This window comes from Pelophylax lessonae, assembly GCF_965119305.1.
Source record: "Pelophylax lessonae genome assembly, chromosome: 7".
NCBI lineage: Eukaryota > Metazoa > Chordata > Amphibia > Anura > Ranidae > Pelophylax > Pelophylax lessonae.
The window spans coordinates 270,659,880-270,674,533 of NC_138774.1; the positions used below are offsets into that span (position 1 = coordinate 270,659,880).

Consider the following 14,654-nt stretch of genomic DNA (forward strand, 5'->3'; position numbering starts at 1 on the left):
TTATTTAGGAAGAAATTAATTTTATTTATTGGATACTTTATAGCAGAAAGTAAATATTTATTTTCTCAATTTCTGTTTTTTTTTTGTTTATATTCGTGATTGACTGATATTGTCTTTTTTATTACCGATACCAATATTTTGGTCATCGTGTATCTGTATCGGCCGATATTTTCGTACATTTAAAAAATGTTTTTTTTTTTTTTTAAAAGGTACTGTTGTGGAGGGATCTGGGGGTCTAAAAGACCCCAAACCCCTCCTCTGCACTTAAAAACATTCAAAACGCCAAGTTTGGATGTTTTGAATGCTGTCATTTTTTGGCGCCGAGTACCCGGAAGTGATGTCATGACATAATTTCTGGGTTTTTACATGGAGACCCGATTAGAGCCAAATGCGGCTTTGATTGGGTCTTCCCTTCGGCCGCCATGCAGGTAGGATGCCCGGGTCTCCCGGTGGGACGGGAGACTCGGGTGAGCCACGGAAGGTGGTGGGAGGGGTGCAGATCGGCCCTCGATATATCAGCTTTGCGGATAATCGTTCGATCCCTAGTTTATATGGTAAAATGTAAGAAAACGCAGAGGTGATCAAATACCACCAAAGGAAATCTCGATTTGTGTGAAAGATGATCTAAATTTGGTTTGGGCGCAGTGTCACATGACCGCGCAATTGGCAGATAGAGTAGCACAGTGCTAAATAGCAAGAAATGGCCTGGTCAAGAAGGGGGGTAAAAGCTCCTGGAGCTGAAGTGGTGAATGGGTAGGACTTTGTTGGAGGAAAGGTGATATAAAGATGTTCTGTTCTTTACACTGGTGTCCCCATTGGAAGATTTCTGGATGTTCTCTAAGTGGTCACCATGATAAACAGAGGGGGGTCCCCCCAGAGAAGGGGGGCTTATGGTCCACCCCCCTCCCCCCAATATACAGACAGTTGTGCCCTTGTAGTGAGTTTATTTGGAAGGGATCAGGCAGGAGGAGTGCAGCTGGCAGACTTCTCTCTCCCATGTGATCTCTCTCTAGTAGGAAGTCCTAGAGATCCACAAAGAGGTTCTGCAGCAGCCCCCCTCCCTTAGTGTACAGTATAGGGGGGGGGGGGGTGTCGGAGGATGGATGGGGCAGTACTCTCCCCTCCCCCCGGATCACACATCCCTCCTCCCCCCTCTGACACGTCCCTCCCGGTGTACACCGATGGCCTCCGCTCTCCTGCTGCTTCTCCTCCTGCCCGGCCCGTTCCTGGCCGCCGATCCTTCCCATCCCTCCGTGCTCATCGCCCTCCTCTCCCGCAATGCGGCTCATGCTCTGCCCTACAGCCTGGGGGCGCTAGAGAGACTGGACTACCCCAAGGAGAGGATCTCTGTCTGGTGAGGGGGGGGGGGCTGTGTGCATGGGGGGGGGGTAGTTTAATGGGGTCTGTATGAAGTTGGGGGGTTTAATGGGGTCTGTATGAAGTTGGGGGGGGGGGGTTTAATGGGGTCTGTATGAAGTTGGGGGGGGGGGGTTTAATGGGGTCTGTATGAAGTTGGGGGGGGGGGGGTTTAATGGGGTCTGTATGAAGTTGGGGGGGGGGGGGTTTAATGGGGTCTGTATTAAGTTGGGGGGGGGGGGGTTTAATGGGGTCTGTATGAAGTTGGGGGGGGGGGTTTAATGGGGTCTGTATTAAGTTGGGGGGGGGGGGTTTTAATGGGGTCTGTATGAAGTTGGGGGGGGGGTTTAATGGGGTCTGTATGAAGTTGGGGGGGTTTAATGGGGTCTGTATGAAGTTGGGGGGGGGGGGTTTAATGGGGTCTGTATGAAGTTGGGGGGGGGGGGGTTTAATGGGGTCTGTATGAAGTTGGGGGGGGGTTTAATGGGGGTCTGTCTGTAGTTGGGGGATAGTTTAATTGGAGTCTGATTGAAGTGGGGGTGGGGATGGTTTAATGGGGGTCTGTATGAAGTTGGGGGTGTGGTATAAAGGGGTCTGTATATGAAGTGTGGGGGGGGGGCAAATGTTTAAGGGTCTGTATAAAGTGGGGGGGGGGAGTGTTTAAGAGGGGTCTGTATAAAGTGGGGGGGGGGGAGTGTTTAATAGGGGTCTGTATAAAGTGGGGGGGGGGAGTGTTTAATAGGGGTCTGTATGAAGTGTGGGGGGAGTGTTTAATAGGGGTCTGTATAAAGTGTGGGGGGGAGTGTTTAATAGGGGTCTGTATAAAGTGTGGGGGGGGTGTTTAATAGGGGTCTGTATAAAGTGTGGGGGGGGTGTTTAATAGGGGTCTGTATAAAGTGTGGGGGGGGGGTGTTTAATAGGGGTCTGTATAAAGTGTGGGGGGGGGGTGTTTAATAGGGGTCTGTATAAAGTGTGGGGGGGGTGTTTAATAGGGGTCTGTATAAAGTGTGGGGGGGTGTTTAATAGGGGTCTGTATAAAGTGTGGGGGGGAGTGTTTAATAGGGGTCTGTATAGTGTGGGGGGGAGTGTTTAATAGGGGTCTGTATAAAGTGTGGGGGGGGGGAGTGTTTAATAGGGGTCTGTATAAAGTGGGGGGGGGGAATGTTTAATAGGGGTCTGTATAAAGTGGGGGGGGGAATGTTTAATAGGGGTCTGTATAAAGTGGGGGGGGAGTGTTTAATAGTGGTCTGTATAAAGTTGGAGGGGGGTTTAATGGGGTCTGTATGAAGTGGGGGGGGGGGGGGGGTTTAATGGGGTCTGTATGAAGTTGGGGGGGTTTAATGGGGTCTGTATGAAGTTGGGGGGGTTTAATGGGGTCTGTATGAAGTTGGGGGGGGGGTTTAATGGGGTCTGTATGAAGTTGGGGGGGGGGTTTAATGGGGTCTGTATGAAGTTGGGGGGGGGGGGTTTAATGGGGTCTGTATGAAGTTGGGGGGGGGGGTTTAATGGGGGTCTGTCTGTAGTTGGGGGATAGTTTAATTGGAGTCTGATTGAAGTGGGGGTGGGGATGGTTTAATGGGGGTCTGTATGAAGTTGGGGGTGTGTGGTATAAAGGGGTCTGTATATGAAGTGTGGGGCGGGGGGCAAATGTTTAAGGGTCTGTATAAAGTGGGGGGGGGGAGTGTTTAAGAGGGGTCTGTATAAAGTGGGGGGGGAGTGTTTAATAGGGGTCTGTATGAAGTGGGGGGGGGGAGTGTTTAATAGGGGTCTGTATAAAGTGTGGGGGGAGTGTTTAATAGGGGTCTGTATAAAGTGTGGGGGGGGTGTTTAATAGGGGTCTGTATAAAGTGTGGGGGGGTGTTTAATAGGGGTCTGTATAAAGTGTGGGGGGGGGTGTTTAATAGGGGTCTGTATAAAGTGTGGGGGGGTGTTTAATAGGGGTCTGTATAAAGTGTGGGGGGGAGTGTTTAATAGGGGTCTGTATAAAGTGTGGGGGGGAGTGTTTAATAGGGGTCTGTATAAAGTGGGGGGGGGGAGTGTTTAATAGGGGTCTGTATAAAGTGGGGGGGGGGAATGTTTAATAGGGGTCTGTATAAAGTGGGGGGGGAGTGTTTAATAGGGGTCTGTATAAAGTGGGGGGGGAGTGTTTAATAGGGGTCTGTATAAAGTGGGGGGGGGGAGTGTTTAATAGGGGTCTGTATAAAGTGGGGGGGGGGAGTGTTTAATAGGGGTCTGTATAAAGTGGGGGGGGAGTGTTTAATAGGGGTCTGTATAAAGTGGGGGGGGAGTGTTTAATAGGGGTCTGTATAAAGTGGGGGAGTGTTTAATAGGGGTCTGTATAAAGTGGGGGAGTGTTTAATAGGGGTCTGTATAAAGTGGGGGGGGGGGGGGAGTGTTTAATAGGGGTCTGTATAAAGTGGGGGGGGAGTGTTTAATAGGGGTCTGTATAAAGTGGGGGGGGGAGTGTTTAATAGGGGTCTGTATAAAGTGGGGGGGGGAGTGTTTAATAGGGGTCTGTATAAAGTGGGGGAGAGGGGTTACACCCTGTGGGGGGATTTTGTTGTACCCTGGGGGGGGTTTTATGAAGTGGGGGATAAGTTGGGGGTTGTATAAAGTTGGGGTAGGGGTTATACCTGGGGAGTGGGGGCTGTATCTGGGGATCAGGTATGGGGGTGGACTAGGTCAGAAGCTGTCTTCTGTTAGGATGAATAATCGGGGGGGGGGGGGGGTCTCTAGTGATCTGTCCTCACCGGTCCACATAACAGAGCCGGGTAACAGTCATGGTTACACTTGAAGCTGGCCCCCACAGGATGCTTTTCCCAATGGATGTCTGTGGGTGCCAAAAGCTGCCTATAAGTGGGGGTGGTAAAACTGTGGCTCAGCCACATATTTTTAAACACCCCCTCCAACCATGTGTGAGTGAGCCCTAATAGTCTCTGAGGACAGAATGGTCGTCTGTGTGTTGTGTGACCTCACCATAATGGTGGCAGTACCCAAAGCAGCATTTGTACCCGACACATTGCAGGTCATGTATGAGACGTGAAATCAATTCATTCTTTTCTGCTAAAAGTGATCTTCCAGCGAACCTTATCTATTATAACCCCCTCCCCCACATTGGACAGTTCCAGCCCGGCCTGTATATGGGCACACACACGGCACAGGCATGCCTCCTGGTTGGGTATGGCACCCAGATATAGACAGGCTCATATTCAACAAGTATAGACAGGTCGGTGGGACTCGGAGTTGCTCTGAGGATGAATGTGTCCGGAGGTAATAAGGTGACAGAGAAGAATGCTCTATGCATACCATGATCACTATTGGGGGGGGGGGGGGGTGCATACCATCTTTTAGGACACATTCACTCCATAAAGTGCGCGTTGTTGCCGATGGCATGCAGCTGACGCTTGTTTTTACGCACATTAACATGCGTTTGCAATGTGTTTTTCCCTAAGCGCCTGCTTTAGATTTCCTTTGAGGTCTTTCTCCTTTCAGCTTTTATATGGGCTGAGTGATTGAGTTTCAGCGTATTTCCATGTGTTTGCGCATGTTTGTGGTATGAAGAAATGCAGCTCGCTGTACTTGTTTTTTGTTCACTGCACTGTAATGGTGTGAATTACAGCGCATCCGGAAAGTATTCACAGCGCTTCACTTTTTCCCACATTTTATGTTACAGCCTTATTCCAAAATGGATTAAAATGATTTCCCTAAAAATTCTACAAACAATGCTACCCAATGACAACGTGAAATTTGTTTGAAACCTTTGCAAATTTATTAAAAATAAAAACCCGAAACACATCCCATGTAGATAAATATTCACAGCCTTTGCTCAATACTTTGTTGAAGCACTTTGGCACCAATTACAGGATCAAGTCTTTTTGAGGATGATGCTACAAGCTTGGCACATCTATTTATGTGCAGTTTCTCTCGATCCTGACTAGTCTCCCAGTTGCTGCTGCTGAAAAACATTCCCACAGCATAATGCTGCCACCACCATGCTTCACTGTAGGGATGGTATTGGCCAGGTGATGAGCGGTGCCTGGTTTTCTCTAGACATGACGCTTGCCATTCAGGCCAAAGGGTTCCATCTTTCATCAGACCAGAGAATTTTGTTTCTCATGGTCTGAGTTTTTCAGGTGCCTTTTGGCAAACTCCAGGCGGGCTGTCATGTGTCTTTTACTGAGTGGCTTCTGTCTGGCCACTCTACCATACAGGCCTGATTGGTGGAGTGCTGCAGAGATGGTTGTTCTTCTGGAAGGTGGTCCTCTGTCCACAGAGAAACGCTGGAGCTCTGTCAGAGTGACCATCAGGTTCTTGGTCACCTCCCCGACTAAGGCCCTTCTCCCCTAATCACTCAGTTTGGCCAGGCGGCTCGTTCTAGGAATAGTCCTGGTGGTTTCAAACTTCTTCCATTTGTGGATGATGGAGGCCACTGTGCTCATTGAGACCTTCAATGCTGCCGAAATGGTTCTGTACTCTTCCCCAGATCTGTGCCTCAATACAATATTGTCTCGGAGGTCTACAGACAATCCCTTGGACTTCATGGCTTGGTTTGTGCTCTGACATGCACTGTTAGCTATGGAACCTTTATACAGACAGGTGTGTGCCTTTCCAAATCATGTCCAATCAACTGAATTTTCCACAGATGGACTCCAATCAAGTTGTAGAAACATCTCAATGATGATCAGTGGAAACAGGATGCACCTGAGCTAAATTTTCAGTGTCACGGCAAAGGCTGTGAATACTTATGTACATGAGATTGTAATATTTTTTTTTATTAAAAAAAAAACAAACTTCTTTCACATAGTCATTATGGGATATTGTTTGTAGAATTTTGAGGAAATGAATCCATTTTGGAATAAGGCTGTAACCTAACAAAATGTGGAAAAAGTGAAACGCTGTGAATGCTGTCCGAATGCACTGTGATAACTGGGATTGTGGAGTGTTCAAAAACGCATCAAAATCTGTTGTGAATGAGCACTTGGCATTTTTTATTTTTATCATTTTACCAAAATTAATGAAGGCATTGTACGATGTAGACAAAGTAAATTGACCGCACTTCAAGTGAACGTGAACAAAAAAAAATTATATATATAATATAGTGAAACGGTGCTCAAATGTCGCGATTATTTGTTGTGAACAATGCCATCCAAAATGTGTTCCATCTCCTCCAAGACCATCCAATCTTAAGAAATCCCCGTGAATGTGGGCCCCTCCTCCACCAACATTTACATCGTACAGAACACTCACCAGATGGACTTGACCCCCATTACAGGTAGTCAAAATCGGCATAAATAGTAATCTATAAACACCCTGTCATTATGGGTACAGATTCTCGGAGTGCAGTGTGGGTGAAAAAAGATTCTGATTGTGTAGTACGTCCAAACAATTTATTTAAATCAATTAAGTTACTTATGATGAATGTTTTCAGGCATTTAAAAAGCAGGGGACTCCGTTCTGCGCTCCACCTACGTTCCAAACAGCGGAAGTGGCGTGTCACATTTTTGTCCCGCCCTACGCATTTCGTCAGCATGTGTCTGACGTCATTGGGAGTCACATGATTGTGCACGTCGCTGCACTTATTTATATACACAAGAGCTTTACGATGATCCAACTCAATTCGATCCTACTGGACCTATGAACCTCATCGCGTATAAACTAGTAACATACACTTACGTATATTCTAATGTGCCTCATATTAAATCACAATTTTTTTTCTTAGATAAAAGATCACAATTCTCGGCATAATGTCATCTTTCACATTATACACAAAAATAAAATGGGCTAACTTTACTGTTTCGTTTTTTTTTTTTTTTTAATTAATTGAAGTTTGTTTTTCCCTAAAAAAAATCGCCTTAGAAGACCGCTGCGCAAATACAGCCCAACATAAAATACTCTAAGAACTGCCATTTTATTCTCTAGGCTCTCTGCTAAATATATATATATATATATATATATATATATATATATATATATATATATATATATATATAATACACACACACACAATAATTGGGGGTTCTAAGTAATTTTCTAGCCAAAAACTCATTTTAACTTGTAAGCAACAAGTGTCAGAAAAAGGCTTTGTCTTTAAGTGGTTACACAGACCTCATTTACAGACTGAAATTCATCCCTTTGATCTAAAAGAACTAAATTATACATTGTTTCTTTTTATATCTCAGTGCTGAACTTTGCAGGGTTTTTTTTTTTGACAGCTGTGAACCTGGAACTGCTCTACACTTGCATGAATCGTGGAAATGCTGGATTAAGATTGTGAGGGGGTTTGAATCGATCGCAATTTTTTTTATCGATTAATCGTGCAGCTCTAGTACAATGGAAGGCTTGGATTTATAAGTTCTCTCATCCAAATCTGTGTTTTTAGGTTTGGATAGAGGGGAATAATTCCTGGGTTTTTTTGCTGTCTGTATAGATTTCTTTTCACTTCCTGTTCACGTTACAATGTTCTCTCAGACAGGAAGTGAGGGGAAATCTCCAGACTGGACTCATACAGCATAATATATATAACAGTGTATGTGTGTGTGTAGATAGATGGATAGATAGATAGATCTCATAAAGCTAATGGAGGTTCTAACCTCCCCTCACAGGTTTATGCACATGGGGGTATACGGTTTTATAATGTAAAATACAGTTGTGTTTTTACACCAGATATATCATGCGGCCACCTGTACATATGAATTAGGGGATAGGTCAGTAAAGGGTGTACACCAATCCTAGCATAAACACATATAAGCATATGGACGTATGCCCTGGGCACACAGTCTGTATCCAGGGGCCTATGTTCCTGCTTGGACTGGTATATACCGATGTACAGCCATATCCTGTAATTCATTTGTACAGGAGTATTGATAGGAAAAAATATTTGTGGGTTGGGGTATTTGTAAATGATCTATCAATGTGGTGACTTAGGGTGTCATCCTGATTTGTATAGCATAGGGAATTCCAGAAGTAATTGGGACTTAAGATATATCACTGATTACCACCATAAACGATATCAGACAACTAATGTATAGTAAAAAAAATGTTTTTTTTTTTTTAAATTTTAATAAATACAGGTCACATTGCAGCAATGTTTATCCTTAAGAGGAGGTCTACGCGTTTCGCGGATGCCCCGCTCCTTTAAGACCCATAAGGATTTACATATTCAAGAAGTTTGATCACAATCATAAAAACACTTCCTTAGAAGACCCAGAGCAAGATTATACCACATCTCGCCTAGACCAATAGCAAAATGATGGCCAGGCGGTGGCTCTCCCGTTCTGGCTGGACAGCATATGACGTCCAGCAGAACAAGCCCTCCTGGGGCGCACAGGGCGGCGATTGGTAGTGCGGTGCATTGCTCCAACACACCACATCTCCGATCACGGTAAAGGGTCTTTGTCCAATAACAGCTGATTTGGGGCAGCCTCGTCGGCGCCCCGCGGGGGCAGCCTCGCCGGCGCCCGTCCCTGATGAAGAAAACTTTAATTACAACATTTTAGAACAGAAACTAAGAAACTTCTTTTTTTCCAAAATGTCCCAACAGCCCATGGGGGGATTATCCGAGGGTATTCGGTATGCCCTAAATATATTGAGAGATCTTTCCATGCCGTGAGATGAACTGTATGTTAGATGCCTCATTAATAAAATACAGATGTCAATGTTCCTAGATGGAAAGAGATAATGGGGATATCAATAAGATATCGCCAACTATATTGCATTCACCCAATGGCAATCTCATGACCAGTAAATGATGATCTGCCGAAAATTCCAACTTGCCAAAATCTCAAACCACGTCCCTTCCAGTGACTCTACAGCCGGAATAATTGAAGATATCAACAAGTTGCTTTTTTCATACACCACCGGCAGCCAATACACTACAATAAACGACCGGTTACTTCTTTTCACAGAACACCGGGTAAGGAGTAAGAATATGGGCGCCGCTTGAAGGCATTCATGATGTTGGTTAGTAGCGGCCTTACTAACAATGTCCACGCATTATAGCTTGTACTGGAGTGTATATGCTGCCGGTGGTCTGTGGACACAGGAACTCATTGACGTCTCCAATTATTCTTGCTGTAGAGTCACCAGAAGTGACGTGGTTGGAGATTTTGGCGAGTTGGAGTTTTCGGCAGAACACCGGCAGTATACCACATGTGACTTTGCAGCACCAGTAAGAAGTGGGTTTGTACAGGAGGCTGAAGACTTCACCTGTGACTCCCAGGGGCCAAAATACAGCTGTTACAGCCACGTATGTCCATGTTTACGAGCCCTAAAAGTCTTTATATTGCCACTGAGTCCCAGTAGGAGAGAGGAACAGGAAATGAGGAGCAGTACGTGAAGGTGTTTTTGTTTTGTGAAGTCTCACTGTGTTGTGTCCTGTCATTCCTCAGGTGTGTCAGTGACCACAATGAAGACACAACCATCGAGGTTCTGCAGGACTGGGTGGAGGCGGTGCGGCCATTCTATCACTCCGTGGTGTGGACGGCACAGGAGATGCCCAGGTGACATTTCTCTTGCACTTGCCTGTCCTCTCCTCCTCTCCCCTGGATGGAAGGACTAATGTTTTCCTGTACGATGAATGTGTATGGTGATTATAGTATTTTGTCCTGGCAGGTGGTATGCTCAGGAGACGACCCCTAAGGACTGGCCTGCAGAGCGCTATGAACACGTTATGAAGCTGCGTCAGGAGGCCTTGAACTACGCAAGGGAGAGCAAAGCGGACTTCATCCTGGTAAGACTGGGCTGCTCCCGGAGGGATTTTTAGGGACACCAATGGATGTGTGCCATACTCCGGCCTATACATGCAAAGCAAATTATACATGCAAAGCAAATTAAAGGGGAATGTTATGGCTCAGTAGAGGAATTAGATGGCTAAACAATTTAACATGAATAACCTTAAGACCCCGTTCACACTGGGGCGACTTGTCAGGCGACCTGGTCCCTGTCAAGTCGCCGCGGGTCGCCTGCCATAGAGCGACACATTCTAATAGGAGCGACACAAGTCGCTCCGACTTAGAAAAAGGGTCCTGAGCTTCTTTGGGGTGACCGGGAGCGACCTGCATTGACTTATATCATATGAAGTCCGTGCCGGCCGCTCCGAGGTCGCGGTGCGAGCTGCGCACCACGACTTCACAGGTCGCCCCCGCAAGTCTGTGTGAACCGGCTCTAAATCCTTTTCGACCCTTCAATCTGAATACCACCTACCGAAGACAGAGTACTGTTCCTATTTACAAATAGCTTTCCTCTTCCGCCACAATCCAGTGAGATTTTACCAAGTCCCCAAGAATATAGCCAACTACCTACTTAGCTCTAAACCAACCAGAGGTGGCATCTCCTGTGTGTATGTATGTAGGGGTGTGTGTGTGTGTGTGTGTGTATGTATATATGTGTGTATGTATATGTGTGTATGTATGTATATATATATATATATATATATATATATATATATATATATATATATATATATATATATATATATATATATATATATATATATAATTTGGGACTATACAAGATAAAAATGTGTGAAAATCCCAGTAGATCAGCAGTTTATGAAATACTCAGACCTGCCCGCCTGGCACCAACAACCATGCCATGTTCAAAGCCACTTAAATGCCCTTTCTTCCCCATTCTGATGCATGGTTTGAGCTTCAGCAAGTCTTCAGCGTGTCTAGATTCCTAAATGCACTGAGTTGCTGCCATGTGATTGGCTGATTAGCAGTTTGTGTTACTGAGCAATTGAACAGGTTTACCTAATAAAGTGGCCGGTAAGTGTATATACATATATGGCCGAGGTAAGCTTAAAGAATGTTTATCTACATACATATTGCTGTTTTGTTTTACAGTTTACTGATGCAGATAACGTGCTGACCAATGACCAAACAATCCAGCTTCTTATGGCGGAGAATAAAACCCTGGTCGCCCCAATGTTGGACTCCCAGACAGGGTTCTCTAACTTTTGGTGCGGAATAACACCCCAGGTATGACCGGTACCAACACCTGATGGTGAGACATATAGAAATAAACAATAACTGCTGAATTCCTACAAAGGGGTTTCCAATTAAAGCTGCATGCATGCTGGGCGCTTAGCCCCTGTGGACGAGGCTCCGATATTTAATGTGGGTCAAAGGTACAGGCGCACCGACCATCCCCGCTAATGAATGCCTGGCAGAATTCGAGAGGCTGAGAGCTGCTGCGGCTAGACGGTGTACAGAGCAATACTTGTGTTTAGTGCAGTATAAGTGCAGGGACCAATGCCCCGAACGCAAAGTGCTTGCAGTTTTCTGGCAGTGGGGAAGGATGGTACACAAATATATAAATCCCGCAAACTACTATCTATAAAGTCAAGTGGGCTAAACTGCTGGCATTGTTCACAATCCCACTCATGTGCTAACTTTATATAAAAATGCCACGCTAACAATGGACATTTTTGTTAATACGTGGTGATTGCACTTTATTGCACACAGTATAATATAATAGTAACTGTTGTATCACACACCCTTTTTGTCAAATCTATGCAATATTTGTATTTTCTGACCATATTTGTTTCCTACTGCGCATGCGCGAAGCGCGTTGCGCTCGGTAACTGACCTGGAAGCAGCGGGAGGAGGAGGGGGCCGAACCGCTGATGAGGTCGGACAGAAGTGGGGACAGGGTACCTGTCAAAAATAGGTACCCGCTCCCCCCTGAAAGGTGCCAATTGTGGCATCGGGGGGGGGGGGAGACATAAGTGGAAGTTCCACTTTTGAGTGGAACTCCACTTAAGTTCTGGACCAGTGACTCAGGCAGCCAGGCAATGTGAAATTTCAAAAACTAGAAATGTCTACCTACTGTATATATTTATCTCACTAAAGGTTTCCTTAAGGTATTCCAATGCTCTTCTTGGTTTTGCACATTCGGTTGTAGTTACACATTTTGCATACTGCACTATCTGCTGGTAATAACTTGCATTGTAGCATTACCATGAAAAATAGCAGATCTTTGAGGACCCTTGCGTCTAATGGGTCAGGCTTTCGTGTTACTCATTGAGTATGTGAACTGTGGAAAGTGGGGTTTGAATGGAATATTACCTTTCAACCCAAATTGTTATTTTAGTCCATTATCTTTTTCTATTTAGTTTTAGAAAATGTAGAACCTTTAGTTTATATTCCTTGCTTCATGGGTACCTATTGGAGATTTCCTCTCATTTGCTGTGCTGGTGAGAGAGTTGTCCATTGGCTAGGAAGTGAAAGCTGTCTTCCCAACAGAGCTCCAGGCAGAAGTAATAACTTGGCAGTGGTTGTACCCCCTTCCCCCTTTTTAATATAAACTGAAAAAAAAATGTTTTTGCTGGAGTCAGATCGTATTTTTTGGACTTGGTAGTTTGCTACCTGTAAGCTGATTTATGAATTTTGCTCTTTGTTTTAAGGGATTTTATCGTCGAACACCAGATTACTTCCCAACCAAGAACCGGCAAAGAACTGGCTGTTTCCCGGTGCCCATGGTCCATTCTACCTTCCTCTTGGACCTTCGTAAAGAAGAGACTCACAAACTGGCCTTCTATCCTCCTCATCCTAATTACACCTGGTCCTATGATGACATCATCGTGTTTGCCTTTTCCTGCCTGGCTTCAGGTACATATTTTTGTGTGTGAAGTCCTGTGCTGACTATTTTTGTTCTATCTCACTCCTCTTCTCTAGAAAATTTGCTAAGAGAAAGATAGAGGCTGCCTTTTCTGAAATTTCCGGTTATCTGGATGTCTGATGCCTCAATATGTTTGAGTCACTGACAAAGGACAAGCAAGCAGATTAGAGAGTCAGACTTGATCTACATCTTGTTCTGGTCAGTGATCCAAAAAGTATTGAAGCCAAAATTGTTGGATCAGCATGATTGTGACGGGACCGACGCACAATATGCTTGTGGGCTTCTATCAGAACACCGCTTCCTTCAGTCTGAACATAGATATCAGATATTCGAGCTGCCCCCGTGCAAAACTAGCTGAGAATAGCTTGTATCAGATCTGGAACCTTTAGTGAACAAACTCACACCCAATATATACCTCACAGGAGGAAATCCCCCTCCTGATCAGATTACCCTACCAGGTCAGGTGCCTGATTACATTATCCTATGCAGATGAAATTGTGTACATAAATATAATTAACCTGAACTAGTTATCTAGCCATCTGGACAAACAAAAGGTGAGTTAATTAACAAGTAACAATGGGACAGACATGCTTAACAGAAAACGCATCACCCTTAATACAGACAATAGCAGGCGACCACCAGAAACAAGACTCTCCGTCTCTTACATTGAACATGGAACAGAGGCCAATGTGATTAGCCCTTTCAGTGAGCATGTTCAGAACCAAACAGGCCAGGAATAGTCTTCATATATTTCTTGAGATATATAGTTCATAAATATTCCTGTCCCATTTGAAGTAATCAAAACCATATCCTCAGTGTCCCTTTAGTACCTGTCCATCATTTCCTTGGTCACTCTGTGTCCCTAATAGACACAGGGTGACTTACACATAAGAGGGGCCTAGGGGGCTGAGAGAGGGATTTCCCAACCTCTCTAAGGTAAGCTGTGTTCCACGGTCCCCCAACCAAAGTGACTCCCGTCACAATGATAATCCAGCAGCTGAAAATACTAGTTGCCTGTCTGCCCCTGTTTTCGAAACCTGAGTTTGACCTTCAAACAAGCATGAAGATTAGAAATCTGGACCTGCATGCTTTTTCCAGCCTCTGACTACCTGTTGAAGCCATTGGATCAGCATAACTAGCTGATAGCTATGAATGATGGAAGCACTGATGTCCTAGATGTTTCTTTCTGTACAGCTTTTTATTTAAAAGACCTTGACTATTGTGTTTCTTTTAGGAGTACAAGGCTACATATGTAACCACCACCGCTATGGTTACGTCAACATTCCAGCTCTACCGCATCAGGAGATTGAAGATGACAAGCTGAATTTCGTCCACCTGATGCTGGAAGCCATGGGTGAGCAATAACCTGAAAGACATTGAAGTGTATCTAAACCATGCAGAAACATTTCTCATAAATATTCAGTTTATCAGTCCATTTACCGATGTGGTGTCTGCATAAGTTTACCTTTTCATGCTTTTCTCCCTTTAACCTGGTGATCCTGCCAGTAACACACTTCCTGTCCTAAAGTGACAATGCTGTGTTGGTACTGTCTGTCCTGTATCCTAGGACAAGACTGCAGTACACCACCTCTTTTTTTTGTAAAATGTAGATGGAGGGGTGTCCTGTAATTCAGAGGTCCCCAGCCTCCCGGGGTGTAGACCGGTGCAGATCTGTGGCC

At 45.0% G+C, this 14,654-nt stretch overlaps 1 protein-coding gene across 1 annotated transcript in view; it reads left to right on the forward strand.

The window, feature by feature from the left end:
• Positions 1 to 1,151: 1,151 nt before the first annotated feature.
• Positions 1,152 to 14,654, forward strand: part of CERCAM (cerebral endothelial cell adhesion molecule) — a 55,878-nt gene continuing 42,375 nt past the window's right edge. The window contains exons 1-6 of the mRNA XM_082262664.1: positions 1,152 to 1,354; positions 9,744 to 9,854; positions 9,967 to 10,084; positions 11,199 to 11,333; positions 12,761 to 12,965; positions 14,210 to 14,329. Of these exons, the coding sequence (XP_082118790.1) occupies positions 1,182 to 1,354; positions 9,744 to 9,854; positions 9,967 to 10,084; positions 11,199 to 11,333; positions 12,761 to 12,965; positions 14,210 to 14,329 (862 nt within the window). The 5' untranslated portion in view covers positions 1,152 to 1,181. The remainder of the gene's footprint in view (positions 1,355 to 9,743; positions 9,855 to 9,966; positions 10,085 to 11,198; positions 11,334 to 12,760; positions 12,966 to 14,209; positions 14,330 to 14,654) is intronic.